Here is a 13,645-nt window from a genome sequence, read left to right on the forward strand (position 1 = left end):
AGAAGGGTGCCCTGTAGAAACAAGTGTCTTGGGACATTCATGTCTACTGTTATATTCATATTGTGAATACTTTGGACTGTTACCATCAAAATGGATGTTCATACTTCTAGAGTAAAGATGATGTATCAAAATCAAATCATTAACTTTACAAACCCTGTTTTAGGATGCTCGATACTCCTTCTGCAAAAGTTTTCGAAAGATCCCGCGCTGACGAACTTAGGAAGGTAGTCGTAAAATCATAGCATAATGTTATCTAAATATTTAATTTCCCCAAATTACATTTTTTAAATTAATATGCATTTTGAAAATGTTATTAATGAAAGAAGATTGATAAAGAATAAATATTTTCTGGATACGAACGACATTAGTCTTACTTCCGTTTTCGATGTGTATTACGATTTGACCTCATGAATAATTCATAAGGGATTGGAAGGAGGCTTCGGCTAGTACAGGAAGGGTTGCACCATGTCGGATCGTGAGAGTGGTGACGAGCAGCAGGCTCAGGGTACTTATTACAATCTTACTATTTTATTTTAGGCTTATTTTCGCTGTTCTGTAGTTGCCAATGACTTTATTTCTCTCATGATCCTCGAGAAAATGAAGAAACTGTCGTTTGTACGTTAAAGTGCATTTCCCTGTCAACTTCCATGTTTTAGAGAAAAGCCATGCCATATTTGGTATTTTTTAATCTTTTTTGAGGCTCCGTTATTGGACATTTGCATTTATTAGACTATAGTTTATTTATCTTTGAACAGCGTATAATATGCTGAATCAGAAAGTTCGCCACCACTTGTACGGGAAAATCCAACATGGCGTACCTTGACGTTTTAGATTGTTATGACATTTTAAACAAGAGCACGAATTTGGGAAATTACATTGCGTTTTATGCAGGAAAGGGGTTATTTTCTTAGTCTTTTCCACATTTACTTGCAAGTGGGCCTCATGATATGGACAAGCCGGCGAAAGTATGCATGACCTCGGTGACAGGAGGAAGTGAACGTCTGCTTGTAATTTTGAAACCTTAATCAAGGACTTGTTACATACACAAGCTGTCAGTAAACGTGAGCACCCACGCAAATGAAATACAAGTGACAGAATTTAACTGCAGTGTCAAATCATATTGGTTTATTTATGTACGGAAAACAGTAATTTATGGGAATTTTATATTTACTAAACTTGGCTACATGGTAGAATTCACTTGGAATTCCCCCTCCCCCTTTTTAAAAATAGCGATAGAAAAAGTTTTTAGAGATACTGGAAATTTTCTTCAGAAGATGAACTCTGATAAAAAAAGGCAGCACATTTTATTTGTAAAGAGTTTCTGTAATTTTTCTCAGATTTTGATTCCAAATTATTTATTATAGATTGATGTACAGAGCTTCTGGCTCAAGCTCTGAAGCTTAATGTTTCCTATGTTGTTTTAATGATTAGCAATAATAAGAAATTGACCATTCACATGAAGGACTCGGTTTACATGAATAAACCATTCACTTGAACATAAGGACACAATTTACATTTGCATTGCTATTTAGGCATTATACGTACATGCTAACATGATTGAGAAAAACATAACCATAATAACCCAAAATACTCAAGTCTTAAAGTTTAAAAAGCACATTTAGAATTTAAATCAAGGTGTTCCATTAAATTACTTATAAAAAAGACCAAATCACTGAAAATTGCAAAATATGAAATAAACAACAAAGTGAAGGGAAAATGTTATGCAATTCAAGGAGATGGTTTGACAAGAATAACAAGATATATACTCTACAAAAAAAGAAACGCATATTCAGATTAAACCTGATAATCAAAGTTTTCAGTTTAATCCTTATTTTTGTAAAAGTGATTTTAGAGGGTTTTGATAAAAATTAAACTTATCATGTGTTGCGAGTAGAAAAGTGAAGTTTATGTCATTGTCGACGCCTCCAAATTCTTTGGGAATACCGTTTTAACTAATCCCTATGTCCTTTGCGACGACTAACTATAAGCGCTGGTGGATTTCCAATGTCCGGATGTTGTGCACGAATACCAGCTCCTCTCAGTCTCTTGCGAACAATTTATGCACTTTTATGCTGATTTTTTCATCCAGCAATTGTAGCAGCAGTCTTTACAGCAAGTTCTGAATCACGTGAGGTGCTGAAGGGGGAGGGGATCAGACGGTCCTGCTTGGTTACCTGCAGACGGCCAATTCTTGGTCTTCCGACGTTAGCTTAACGGCTGCAAAGCCCATTGATGTATTCCAAATGCAGTTGCAACTTCCTGTTGCGTAGCTCCGTTTAATAGCATCGTTAGCCTGGTTGTGTTCATCTTTGTTTCGGCGTGGCATTGCAGCATCAACACTTCAATCAAATCTTAAATATGGGTTTAATAGGAGTATTAATAGTTTCCCTAAATTCAAAATATCAATGAAAATAGACGTCCGATTTAGAAGAATTCATGAAAAACATTACTTTCATAAACACGTTTAATCAGGGGAGATAATTCAACACTTGGGTTTTAAAAGCCCATGTTGTCCTTTAAATAGGTCACAGGTATCCAATGATATAAAAGATAGTTGTTCCATGTACATTTGAAAAATTTCTTTGATGAGTAAAGCAATATGCGTTTCTTTTTTTTGTTGAGTATATTTTAAATTGCATAATCCTTCAAAAATATCCCTAAACTTTTATGAAGGAATGAATATAAATTGCCCAAAGAATATGTCACATATTGCTTTTTGCATCACAATGTATTTTGATTTAAATACACATCCCTTGCTTTACCTCATTAAAACTTCTTTAATATTTTGATTATTGTGTTTTTTAGGGTCAGGGGAGCAGGAGCTGGCTACAAGGACTCTCCAGATACAGTCCAAGCGCTTCTATCTGGACGTCAAGCAAAACAGACGAGGCCGCTTCATCAAAATCGCTGAGGTTTGTTTTCAGACTACACTGTAGAACTTGCACTTTGTCATTGCAAGGTCAGGAAAAGTTTCATTGGTACAGTATTCAGTTGAATTACTTTACAACTGCTTATTGGTTTTTGAGAAATGAAAGGATATTTATATCATTTTGGGGAAGTGGTACTATGACCATGTAGTTATGCTTATGTCACAAGTAATTTTAGATGTATATAGAGAAGTGTTTAATTAAAAGATGTTTTTAACAAGGATATTTTCTGAAAATTTAACTTTGATTTTGATTTGTTTTTTCCCATTAAAAATTTTCATTCACAGTAGCAATGTACAACAAAATCTTGCGAATGTTTTTATACAATATGAATGAATGATTAAATTTTCAGCATCCATAATCTAGCTTTTTCCAGTCATTTTTAAACAGTTTGGAAATATATTTCTTCATGCATATGGTGACAAAATTGAAATATTTTAATTACTGTTAAGAGAAGAGTTTTGTCACTTGTATAACATCTGTTTCCAAGATCCTCATATTCATGCAACATTAAGAAAGACCCTCTAACACAACATCAAGAAAATGATGTTTTAAACATGAAAATGGTTGAGCTTGAATTTTTTCCCAATGTCATTTAAAAGTCAAAACAATTTTCTAAAATTCTATCACAAAAGAGGTGTATTCTAACATTTTTAAGCAATACGCTTGCTTGTATGTGGGTTTGTATGTGGGTGGGTGAGTGTTGTGTAATGGAAGATAGGATGCGCTCCACTTTGCAGTGACCTTGTTCCATCTATATTGATCATTATCTAATAACAAACAATTGAACTGTTTGATGCTGTACATTTTGGTTAATGTTTTAGCAAATGTGTACTCAGATTTTGTTGAAACGCAGACAAGGCTCAGTGCCTAAGTCAAAGAACAAAAACCAAGCATGCATGGATTTGATTTGTTGTAAATTATTTTTTTCTGGGGAATTTTGAAAAGGAAGTTAATAAGGCAAAAAACATGTGCTTTAACAGTGCTCCCACTACTGACACTACTGTACTATTTGTAGGAAATTTAATGATTCATTTAATTGAAAGTCAAGAAAAGATCAAAGTGATTTTATTTTATTTTTAAATTTTTAATTGTCACAGTTTTTGGTATCACAAACATGAGCATTTGTAAAATGCATTAGTTTAGATGAAATATTACCATACATGTACCAATTTCTTGATTCCTCTGAAATATCAAGAACCTTTTTCCTGAGAATTTGCTGAAGCTCCCACTCTACATAGATACATGATGTCATGTTTAACCAAAGAGACAAATTGCTCATATGTCTCTACTATAGATAGTTAACTGTTACAGAAGTCAGGAACAGATTTCACTGGTCTCAAATTTGATCACCTTTTCAAAGAATAGACAGTCCTAATCAGGCATTGAGATCTGGAGGTAGATATGAAAACCAAACCTTGGCAGTTTGTCATTTGAAATGTACAATAATTAATTCCAAAATTTATACATGGACCTGGATTCTGTTGACACAATTTATTTAAGACAGCCAAAGCCAAAGGCTCACCTGAGGGTTTTAATTACTTAAGGAAGAGTGTCTTGCTGTAAAGCATCTTGGGTAAAGGGGTCCAAGTTTGATCAAATGGAGAGTGATGTCCCTTTATTAAATTTTATAGAAATTTTGCAACCATATGCGTTGACTTCTTTCTTTCTCAACTTCCAAGTATTAGTACCAACAGTTCTATTATTTGTTTCTTTCAAAGATGCATAGATTAGGAGTACTTATTAAGATGAAATTTGCATCAGATGTTGCATTTGAACTATATGAATTGAATGCTGGAGCAGGCCATTTTCCAATCTGAAGTGTGTGTCTTACAGGGAATTCTACGTTGTTCATATATGAGATGCATATCAATAAATAAGCATTAATTCAGTTGCTTTCATGTGATCTGTTGTTTCCACAGATCAGTAACAAGATCAAAATTTCTAAATGAGGTTAATTGCTAATTGATACAATCTTACCAGTATATATAATGACACACTTATAAATATGTTGATTGGAGAAAACATGTAGCCAATGGTTTTCAAATACTATATGTGAAGCAAAGTTGACAGCTATGCTTTAATACTTACATACACACAATGATGAAACTTACATAAATCTATGCTATCTTCAGTGTTTGAAACTGACTCTAAAATTAGCTAGACATGCATGGCTGATTGCTACATGTAGTGAAAGTTGTCCACCCTGCCAAAAATGTACTAGCCCTGAATAAATAATTGTCTTTTAAAAGTTCGTTTTAGCAGTAATGTGAATGGAGCCAGCTCACTTATATATTTGATTCCGAATCAGTCCTATAGGCTGATGAACTCTACCAGTTTGCTTGTTTCACTTTGCAACCAGTATTATTAATTAATTTGAGAGAGTTTTATCAAATATCTGAATTTTAATTAATGGAAATTTTTTACACATCCAGCCAGGCTTCAATACTTGCAAATCTGTTTGTCCGTTACAAAATTTGAGCGGCTTAGGCCATCGCGTGCCGATTATTTCAAACACTGCTGTCTTTCTAATAAGGCCTGCATTACCTAATGAGATCTTTCTAAGTTTTTGTGGCCAAGTGAGTGTTAAAAAGGAAATTTCAAAAATAAAATCAGTCACACAAAAAGTGTGAGTGTTATATTCATTTATCGTGACAGAAGCTTTAAGTTTTTTTTATTGATTTTTGTTGGAGTCTTAAATTTCCTGCAAAAGGTGCTAAAATAAAACTAATATTAGTGTTTGGGATGACTGTGATGTGCAAGTTCAATACTGGTACATGTGAATTAACCATAGGTGTAATTTGGTAAATCAAGTGTTCATAGATATATAGCTGTTTACAAAAAGCATACCCAAACCGAAAACTGTTTCAACAAAACTTTTACAGAAAAGTGATAGATTTGCGAATAAAAGTGGTAGGCGAGAGATGGAGTGAAAAAGCGGTAGACTCCCGCCTAAAACGATAGAGGTAACAATATATATGTATGCAAGAAGTGAGAATTCAGCCTTCGGTATACTTTTATTTTTGCAGTCTGAGATTTATGAAAAGTCCTATAGGCCAGTAAAACAAAATCGTATTGAAAAGGACTATGTCAGTTAAAGCTACTTCTTTGGGAATCGTGTCCCAACTTTTAATGAAAATTTTCAGATTTTATTGCTATAAATAGTCAGATCATATATAGCTTATAAGTTAAGTCTTATCTCGTACACCATGAGGCCAACAATAAAAAATGATTTGTTTGATGTACTCTGACCAACCCATCAAAATCTCGCCCCTACCCAATCATTTTTTTAGCACTTTGAATTTTTAATTTCTTTAATTTTGTTTTATATGAAATAGAGATTGTTTCATTTTTAAGCTATTAAGGTATATATAATTTTTCTTGGATGTTTTTAGATTGAAAATTTTCATAGAAATAAATATAAAATCTGTCTAGTTAACAAGTGGGTATTGAAAACATCAATAAATTTCTGAGTTTGTAATTCTTTTTTACGACTGTTAATTATCAATTTGATCAATACTATTAAGCAAAAAAAACAACTACCTACCTACCTACCCACCTTGAAAAATGTGGGTCAGAGTACATCAAACAAAAATATTTTTAATGGTGGCCTGATATGTAGAGTAGAATTTTCAAACCTTGCCAACATGATCCAGAAGTATAGGTCTCTGACCTAATGTTGTAGTATTATGTCTTTCTATAACTAGATTGTATCTAGATTATATTTTGCATATTGTAAAATATAGAATCATCAAACCTTGTCAATTTGATATGCATTAAAATTTTGTCAAAATATAATACTTTTATCAAGGAGGAATTTTTTATTTCAGGTTGGAGCAGGAGGTAAGAAGAGTCGTCTCCTCCTGGCTATGTCTACAGCAGCTGAATTCAGAGACTACCTGACAGAGTTTAGCGAACATTATGCATCACTTGGTAATTTTAACTTGAAATTCTTAGAGTAGCTGGCTGAGATATTTCTCTAAAACATTCTTAATATGTCTAAGAGGCTTCTATTTTAATTTTTTTTTAATACAAAAAGAAAAATCCCAATTACCCCGGTAATTGTGTTCTTAGTTCCTGCTGCATTTACCGTAGTATGTTTAGTAAGACTATCTGATTCAATGAGATGACCTATGGCTTTATGTTTCTGTATGCCATCATGTTAAATGTTTAAACCTCTACATATTTTTTAGTACATCTGAAATTTCTGAGTCAATTTTGGGTTATTTATGTACACTGTGTATTGGTGAAAACTAAAGTAGACATGGTTTTTCAATGTGGTAAATATTTACTTAAAATTTGAAGCCACAAAAATTTTAAATATCCATGGAATTTCAAAGCAGTGTACTCGTAAGTTTATTATTTTCCACAAGAAATGCCGTAAAATATGATGAAGTAAAGTACCCAGAATATGTTTGAATTTGCTAGAAAAGCTTGGGAAATTTCATCAATTAGTCTCACTCAAAATATGCAATTAAAATAAATTATAACTGGTTGTTTACTGTTTAGCATACATTTACAGTACATATAATACTGTAGACGTACTTTTTTCCACAGAAAACGTTTTCCGCATGTTGAAAATTAATTACTGTCACATGTCTTACATTTATATTTTCGGAAAATTTTTTGTAAATTAATACCACGCGAAAAAAGGCCCTCCTTAATTAGCACCAAATTTTCTGATAATTTGCCCGAGGATGGGAAATTAAAAAGTGAACAGATGGTGAAAGAAAACCGCCGCTACTATCTTGACCTAAAAGAAAACCAGAGAGGGCGGTTTCTGAGGGTAAGTACGGTACGTATCACCCCTCATTTTCCATTTTCATGCTTCACTTATTGATAATTAAAGATGTATATTAGTTATATATATATATATATTAATCAGTTAAGGTATTTACTGATGGTATATGTTTTATTTTTTTTATGAAATATGTAATTAATATATAATAAATTAATCAATTTTCAGTTCTTTTTTTTCCTTTGAAATATTGATTCTTGTAAAAAATTATACACATATTTGGATCATGATCAGTGATAATATTGTATATACATGATAAGAAGAGAATATGATCCTATTCATTATATATCTCAGTCATTTACTGCTTTTCATGCACATGAGTTCATAATCACTGTCATTGCAATTTGAAAGCTTTGAACAAACAAGGTGAATCTACTGACATGCACTTACAATTTTTAAGCATGTATTCTATGAATTTCAAGAGAATTCTGATCTATAAATTTTCAGTGTACTGTTTTAAATTAGGTCGCCCAGACGAGACCCCGTGGTGGGCCCCGCTCTCAAATTGCTATTCCTGCTCAGGGAATGATCGAGTTTCGAGATGCCCTCACTGACCTCCTGGATGAGTTTGGGACAGATGACCATGGTGAGTCAGATACTGGTAAATATTTCACAATTTTTTCTTCCTTTTATGTAGAGAGTGTTAGTTTTTGTTCACAAATATGGATCAATTTGTGTATGTTCATCAAACACTGTAATCATTGTTTGTTTGTGGAGGATCCATGTTTGTGGATTATGTTTGCGATCCTTACTCAGATATATGCATCTAAATAAACAATAACTGTAAAATCTCCTGTATGCATATATCTTCACAAAGAACTCATTGAAAGGTGTATATTTGCTCAGCAAGCCTCGCCAACATGTGTACCATTTCAAATCATTGGATAAAGCGGCATTAAAGCCAATATCAAAGTACACAATATAGATATCCTCTGTTTACAGGTAAACTTTGATATCTCAACATCAGATATGTAGACAACCTGCGATATGTCACAGTGTGTCTGCAGTCCCGGCATTATTTACTATATATATGATTTGCAAAAACTCTGATATGTTGACCTCGGTAATGTCAACTACCCTGCACATCTTGATGTATATTCACAGTCCCAAGAGCAAAATTTACCTGGTATATGTCGACATCGGAGCAATTTTCTGCTTCACTTAACCTAATTGTTTGTCAGCTGGTTGCTCGTCACGCACGTATGACTCCATGTATCTCGAAATTCACACCCATGTTTTGACTACATAGTGCTTCTATATAAATGTGTTTGTAGAGGAATCCCAAGCCCCCCTCAGCATCTCTGAGAAGTTAATTGTTTAATGTTCAGCTTGGGTAATATCAATGATAAATCTACTTGATTCGATGTAAATATACAACTGTTTATTTATGTCGAAATCTAACAAAACTTTATCATTTTGTAAAAAAAGTAGCTAAATTACAATGAATAATATACACATTGAATTCAGTTTAACTTAAAAGTTGTGGTAAAAATGCATTCAACAGAAAACAATCCAATCTATGACATGCATGACTGTTGAATCAGCGGTAATATTCATGCATGTGTAACATCATTAAGTGTGTTTTAATGCACAAATCCAATCAAATTTTGATTTGAAAATGAAATAAAAATAGTGAATTTTTTCCCGTATCACGGAAGTCAATTTTATACCGTTGCTATTCAGAGTTTATAGAGCGCATTTTGTATCCTGTGCTGACAAAGCATGGGGAATGCTGGATGGAAAACTGTTACTAGTAAAATGAGAAGATTTCGATGAAAAAGGAAGTATTTCATAATTCTTAGATTTTCTAATAAATATAGTGGGATAGCTGAAACAAACAAGCTACAGTCTATTAAGACATGTACATAGTTACATGTCTGTTTTTCTGTGCAGTAAAATTAAGGACTTGAGTCTCAACTCTGATATCTCGACACCTCAGATATCTTGACATTTTCTGATTGTTCATTCGATGTCGAGATTATGCAGTTTACCTGTATTTTGTTTGCCAAAAAACATTGATCTCCATAGATTAAAATGATTCCACAGTATCCATGCATTGTTATGTTTCATGAAATTTCTGTATCATTCAATGGATGAATTCATGCAACATGATGAATGTTTTATTTTGTTTTTTCAGAGGGACAGAATGAACTACCAGAGAGTAAATACTTAAGAGTAGAAAACAAAGTATTCTATTTTGATGTTGGATCAAACAGAAGAGGTGTTTACCTCAGAATTTCTGAAGTAAGTGGTGTCCTGGTAATTTTAAACTTACCTTTGATCAGTCCATTCACCACAACCTGACTTGACTGATTGGGTAGAATTTCTCCTCCTTATGCCAAAAAAAAAATCTCACCAATTTCATTCCTTTACAATGAAACTTGTTTATACCTATAAATGAATTTTTGTTTGCAGTGTAGGCCTCATGCTTTTTGAACTGTATTCAAGATACCAAAGTTCAACTGCCAATACGTTATAAAATTAGTAAATTTATGTTTCAAGTAATGTTCATACCAGTAATTCAATTTTAAAAATAAACCCTTCCCCACAAACCCACACAAATCTTTTAAAAGTCACTTTTATAAATTTTTAACCTTATTTGTTGTCAGGTTCGTGCTAATTACCGGACTGCAGTTACCATTCCAGAGAGGTCATGGGGCAGGTTTCGAGACATGCTATGTGAGTTCTGTGACAGTTCAGCAGCCAGTAAAACTAGTCCTGGTGGGGGCGGAGGAGCTGGAGGAGGGGGAGAAGAAAGCCAGTAAGGCTGCTACAAAAAACGGGAAAGGAAATGTGCTTTAGGCGGATCAGGGGACACGCATCATGAAAGCTAAACATTGTGAAAGTGACCAGTTTATTTATTTACATGAAAGGTGGGACATCACCAGAAACTTTGTCAGGTTGAGTGTTGTGACTATGAAGGAGACAGACCAGAAACAATAAAGCAGCTTCTATTTGTAAAAAAAAAAAATACGTCGGGATACGGTATCCAGAGAATAAGGACTGAATCAAGGAGAACCTAGTCTTTCACAAACTGTTACATATTACTATAAGATTATTTCAGCATGTGATTTTTTTTGTATTATTTATATCATGACTGGTCCTAAGGACAAACAAATAATTCAATCCATTTAATCATGTAAGATATTAAGGACAAACAAACTTAGACAAAGGAAGATCACTTTGAATATTCATTGTATAAACAAAAATCGAATAAAGCACATTTCCTTTGTCTCAGCGACCTCCCTTGTGAGGCTGATGGATAAGGAACGGATAGCAGATTTTTCTCTCATCGTAAAGAACAATGTTGGGTGTTTTTTGACAACTAGTGTTATAGTTGTGATTTGCGTAGTGTGGTGTATGGATATTTATGATAAAAAGTTAAAGTATGTTCTTTGTTTTGCACATTTTGTGCACAAATGTTATGTTGTATGGTTATAATTAATAATGTGGTCATAAAAACACACCCTCTGAATTATGGATATACATAGGAGAAATTTTTGAATTATGTATTGGTGCACCAAAGATTGTATTGTTTTAGTTGATATTGTTTGCTCCTTGTTAGAGAAGGTTTATGTATGTTTAACTTATTTCTGCCAGATTGTTAAAAATCTTATTTTTTTTTTCCCTGTTATTGGCTGAGCTATGATGGGTCAGCTGTTAAATTTTAATGTTAAAATTTTATGAAACAAGACCAGCAAGGAGAGTTCTAAAAGTTGTTATCAACAAGTATTTATATCACTTGAAAAATCATTTACTGGCACATGCATTGATACCCCCTGTACTCATTAGTCAGAAGTTATTTTTGCATGCTAAATGACATGTACTTCAAGGCAATAAGTTGTACTAAAGCTGCACAACCCAGTACAAATTCCCAAATGATGCAAACATCAGTATACACATATCTCTTATGAATGTTACCATATTGTGAAATGCAGCGTGTTAAAAAATACATGGTCAAGTGCATCCGTCATCTTAAAACTTTTTTTCTGTAATATATAATTTGCTGTAAATGATTTTTCAGTTGGGTTGCAAATTTCACTACTCAGGTACAGCACTGAGAGCAGAAAGAAGAAGCAAAATTGTGGCCTTTTTAGATGTTAAGTGTTGAGATATGAAATCATTCAGTGTGTTAATACTATAAGTATTGAATTATTGGATTATTACCTACTGTATATTCCATTTTATGTTTGTTTTAGTTAAAGGGGGTTGTGGAATATGTAGACTTAAGTGTATTGTTCTTTGAAAGGAACGTGACATGTTCCTTTTCAATTCAGATTTCTGTCATACCTGACTTTTCAAAATTGAATACCTGTATATAGATGAACAACATTCAGTTTCAAAAGAAACAGCTGTAAATCAGTTAAAATAGGGTTATTACATTGTAATACACGGTTCTGGAAATACATTTGTAAATATACCTGATTAATATAGGTTGGAATTGATTGAAAACCTGGAAGTATGTCATATTTATACCAATTCTATCTATCAGGATTTTCATAAATATTATAACAGAGACTGAAATCTGATCATGAAACAGAACATGTCATTTTATAATTATACAAGGTAGAAATGACGAAGTAAACTTAAAAGCTGTAGGCATCGGACTGCAGTAGGGAAGTGAGCCAGCAAGATGACTCTTCTCAGGTCTTTAGATAGTATGTGATCCAGTTTTACCCAGAATAACATTTCTATATAAGCCTTCTGTTGTTCTCACATCAACACACACAAAAAAAAAAGAAAAACAACAAAATGTGTGACTTGTAAATAACCCAATTTGTTATTATATATCTATAGTGCTATTTATTCAGTGGTTATTTTATTCTGGGTAAAATGAAGTGGCATTTTGATTGTTATTTGTACCTCAAATTTGGGTACAAACTTTCACTTTCTTTTTGTTAGTATTATGATGGGTTAAAGGAGATGTAGTTTGAGATAGACTGAAAGCTGAAATTTTTTTCAATTTTATTCAATACTGAAACTGATGAACATTATTGCAAGAAAACAAATTTTTTGTCCCAATACAAGTTTGAATCTGTAAGATGTCATCCGTTAATGTTTACTCAATTGATATTTTTTCATCTGATTTAAAAAAAAAAACATGTTGACAGCTGTACATTCTATTAGAAATATTTATGTATTAAAATAGTACAATGTATTGAATTTCTTCTGTGTCCTTATTATGATGTTATCATACAGTTTTTGGCTAGAGGTCTGCAAATGGGAGCAACTTTAAAAAATAAAACAAAAACAAACCAATGCATTACAGATAATGCTGTACATGTGCAATGAAAAAATATCACAATATTCTTCGAACCTTTGCGGATGGAGAATACCATTGGATGACATCTTAACATTAGAGCACCACTGTTTACAATGCAAAAATTGATTGAATTTGTTCCATCTTTATTCATCATTCATCTTGTTGTACAAGTATTAAACATTCAGCATGTTTTAGCCATGTTCTGTTCTTAGTTTATAACTACAGCATTACAATAATGACAAATATACTCAGATTCATGTACTCTGATGGTATGTGAACATCACTGAAAATTGGATTTTGTTCATCAAAATCAAATTCCTAAATAAATTTGGATTTACTAATGCAAAAGTATATGGATTGATTTAAAACACTTGACATTTCTGTGGTAGGCAAAGTAAGATCATATGCCAGTTTGAAAACTGTTTTCACAAGGTTAAGATTCACTCCCACTGGCTGTTGCAGAGGTTGTTAAAATTGCTTGTAGACTCTGTCTACTATGTTGAAAGGCAATCTACATGCTTAAAAATATAGTTTGCAAAAATAAATCTCGAAAGTTGTGAAAATTGTATTGGCAGATGTAAAATTGAAACAAGTTAAGGTTAAAATAAAAGGAGGCTGGGACTTCCAAGTTACTTCAGTATACACATAGGTTCAACT

General features: G+C 32.8%; 1 protein-coding gene across 1 annotated transcript; it reads left to right on the forward strand.

Annotated features, from left to right (window-relative positions):
- Positions 1-375: 375 nt before the first annotated feature.
- Positions 376-13,182, forward strand: LOC134230759 (transcriptional activator protein Pur-beta-B-like). The gene is made up of 7 exons (XM_062712597.1): positions 376-505; positions 2,806-2,912; positions 6,758-6,885; positions 7,596-7,713; positions 8,191-8,311; positions 9,863-9,969; positions 10,335-13,182. Exons 1-7 carry the CDS (start codon positions 466-468, stop codon positions 10,488-10,490), a joined length of 777 nt encoding a protein of 258 aa, XP_062568581.1. The 5' UTR covers positions 376-465; the 3' UTR covers positions 10,491-13,182.
- The last annotated feature ends 463 nt before the right edge of the window (positions 13,183-13,645 follow it).

This window comes from Saccostrea cucullata, unplaced genomic scaffold (genome assembly GCF_032062105.1).
Source record: "Saccostrea cucullata isolate Sc308-1 unplaced genomic scaffold, CSIRO_AGI_Scuc_v1 ctg136, whole genome shotgun sequence".
NCBI classification, from domain to species: Eukaryota; Metazoa; Mollusca; class Bivalvia; order Ostreida; family Ostreidae; genus Saccostrea; species Saccostrea cuccullata.

Excerpts from the sequence above, each read along its gene's own strand:
- LOC134230759 (XM_062712597.1), top strand. The coding sequence starts at position 466 with ATGTCGGATCGTGAGAGTGGTGACGAGCAGCAGGCTCAGG. Across the intron at positions 6,886-7,595 it reads TTTAACTTGAAATTCTTAGA|CACCAAATTTTCTGATAATT; the intron begins GTAGCTGGCTGA and ends CTCCTTAATTAG. Across the intron at positions 7,714-8,190 it reads AGAGAGGGCGGTTTCTGAGG|GTCGCCCAGACGAGACCCCG; the intron begins GTAAGTACGGTA and ends GTTTTAAATTAG.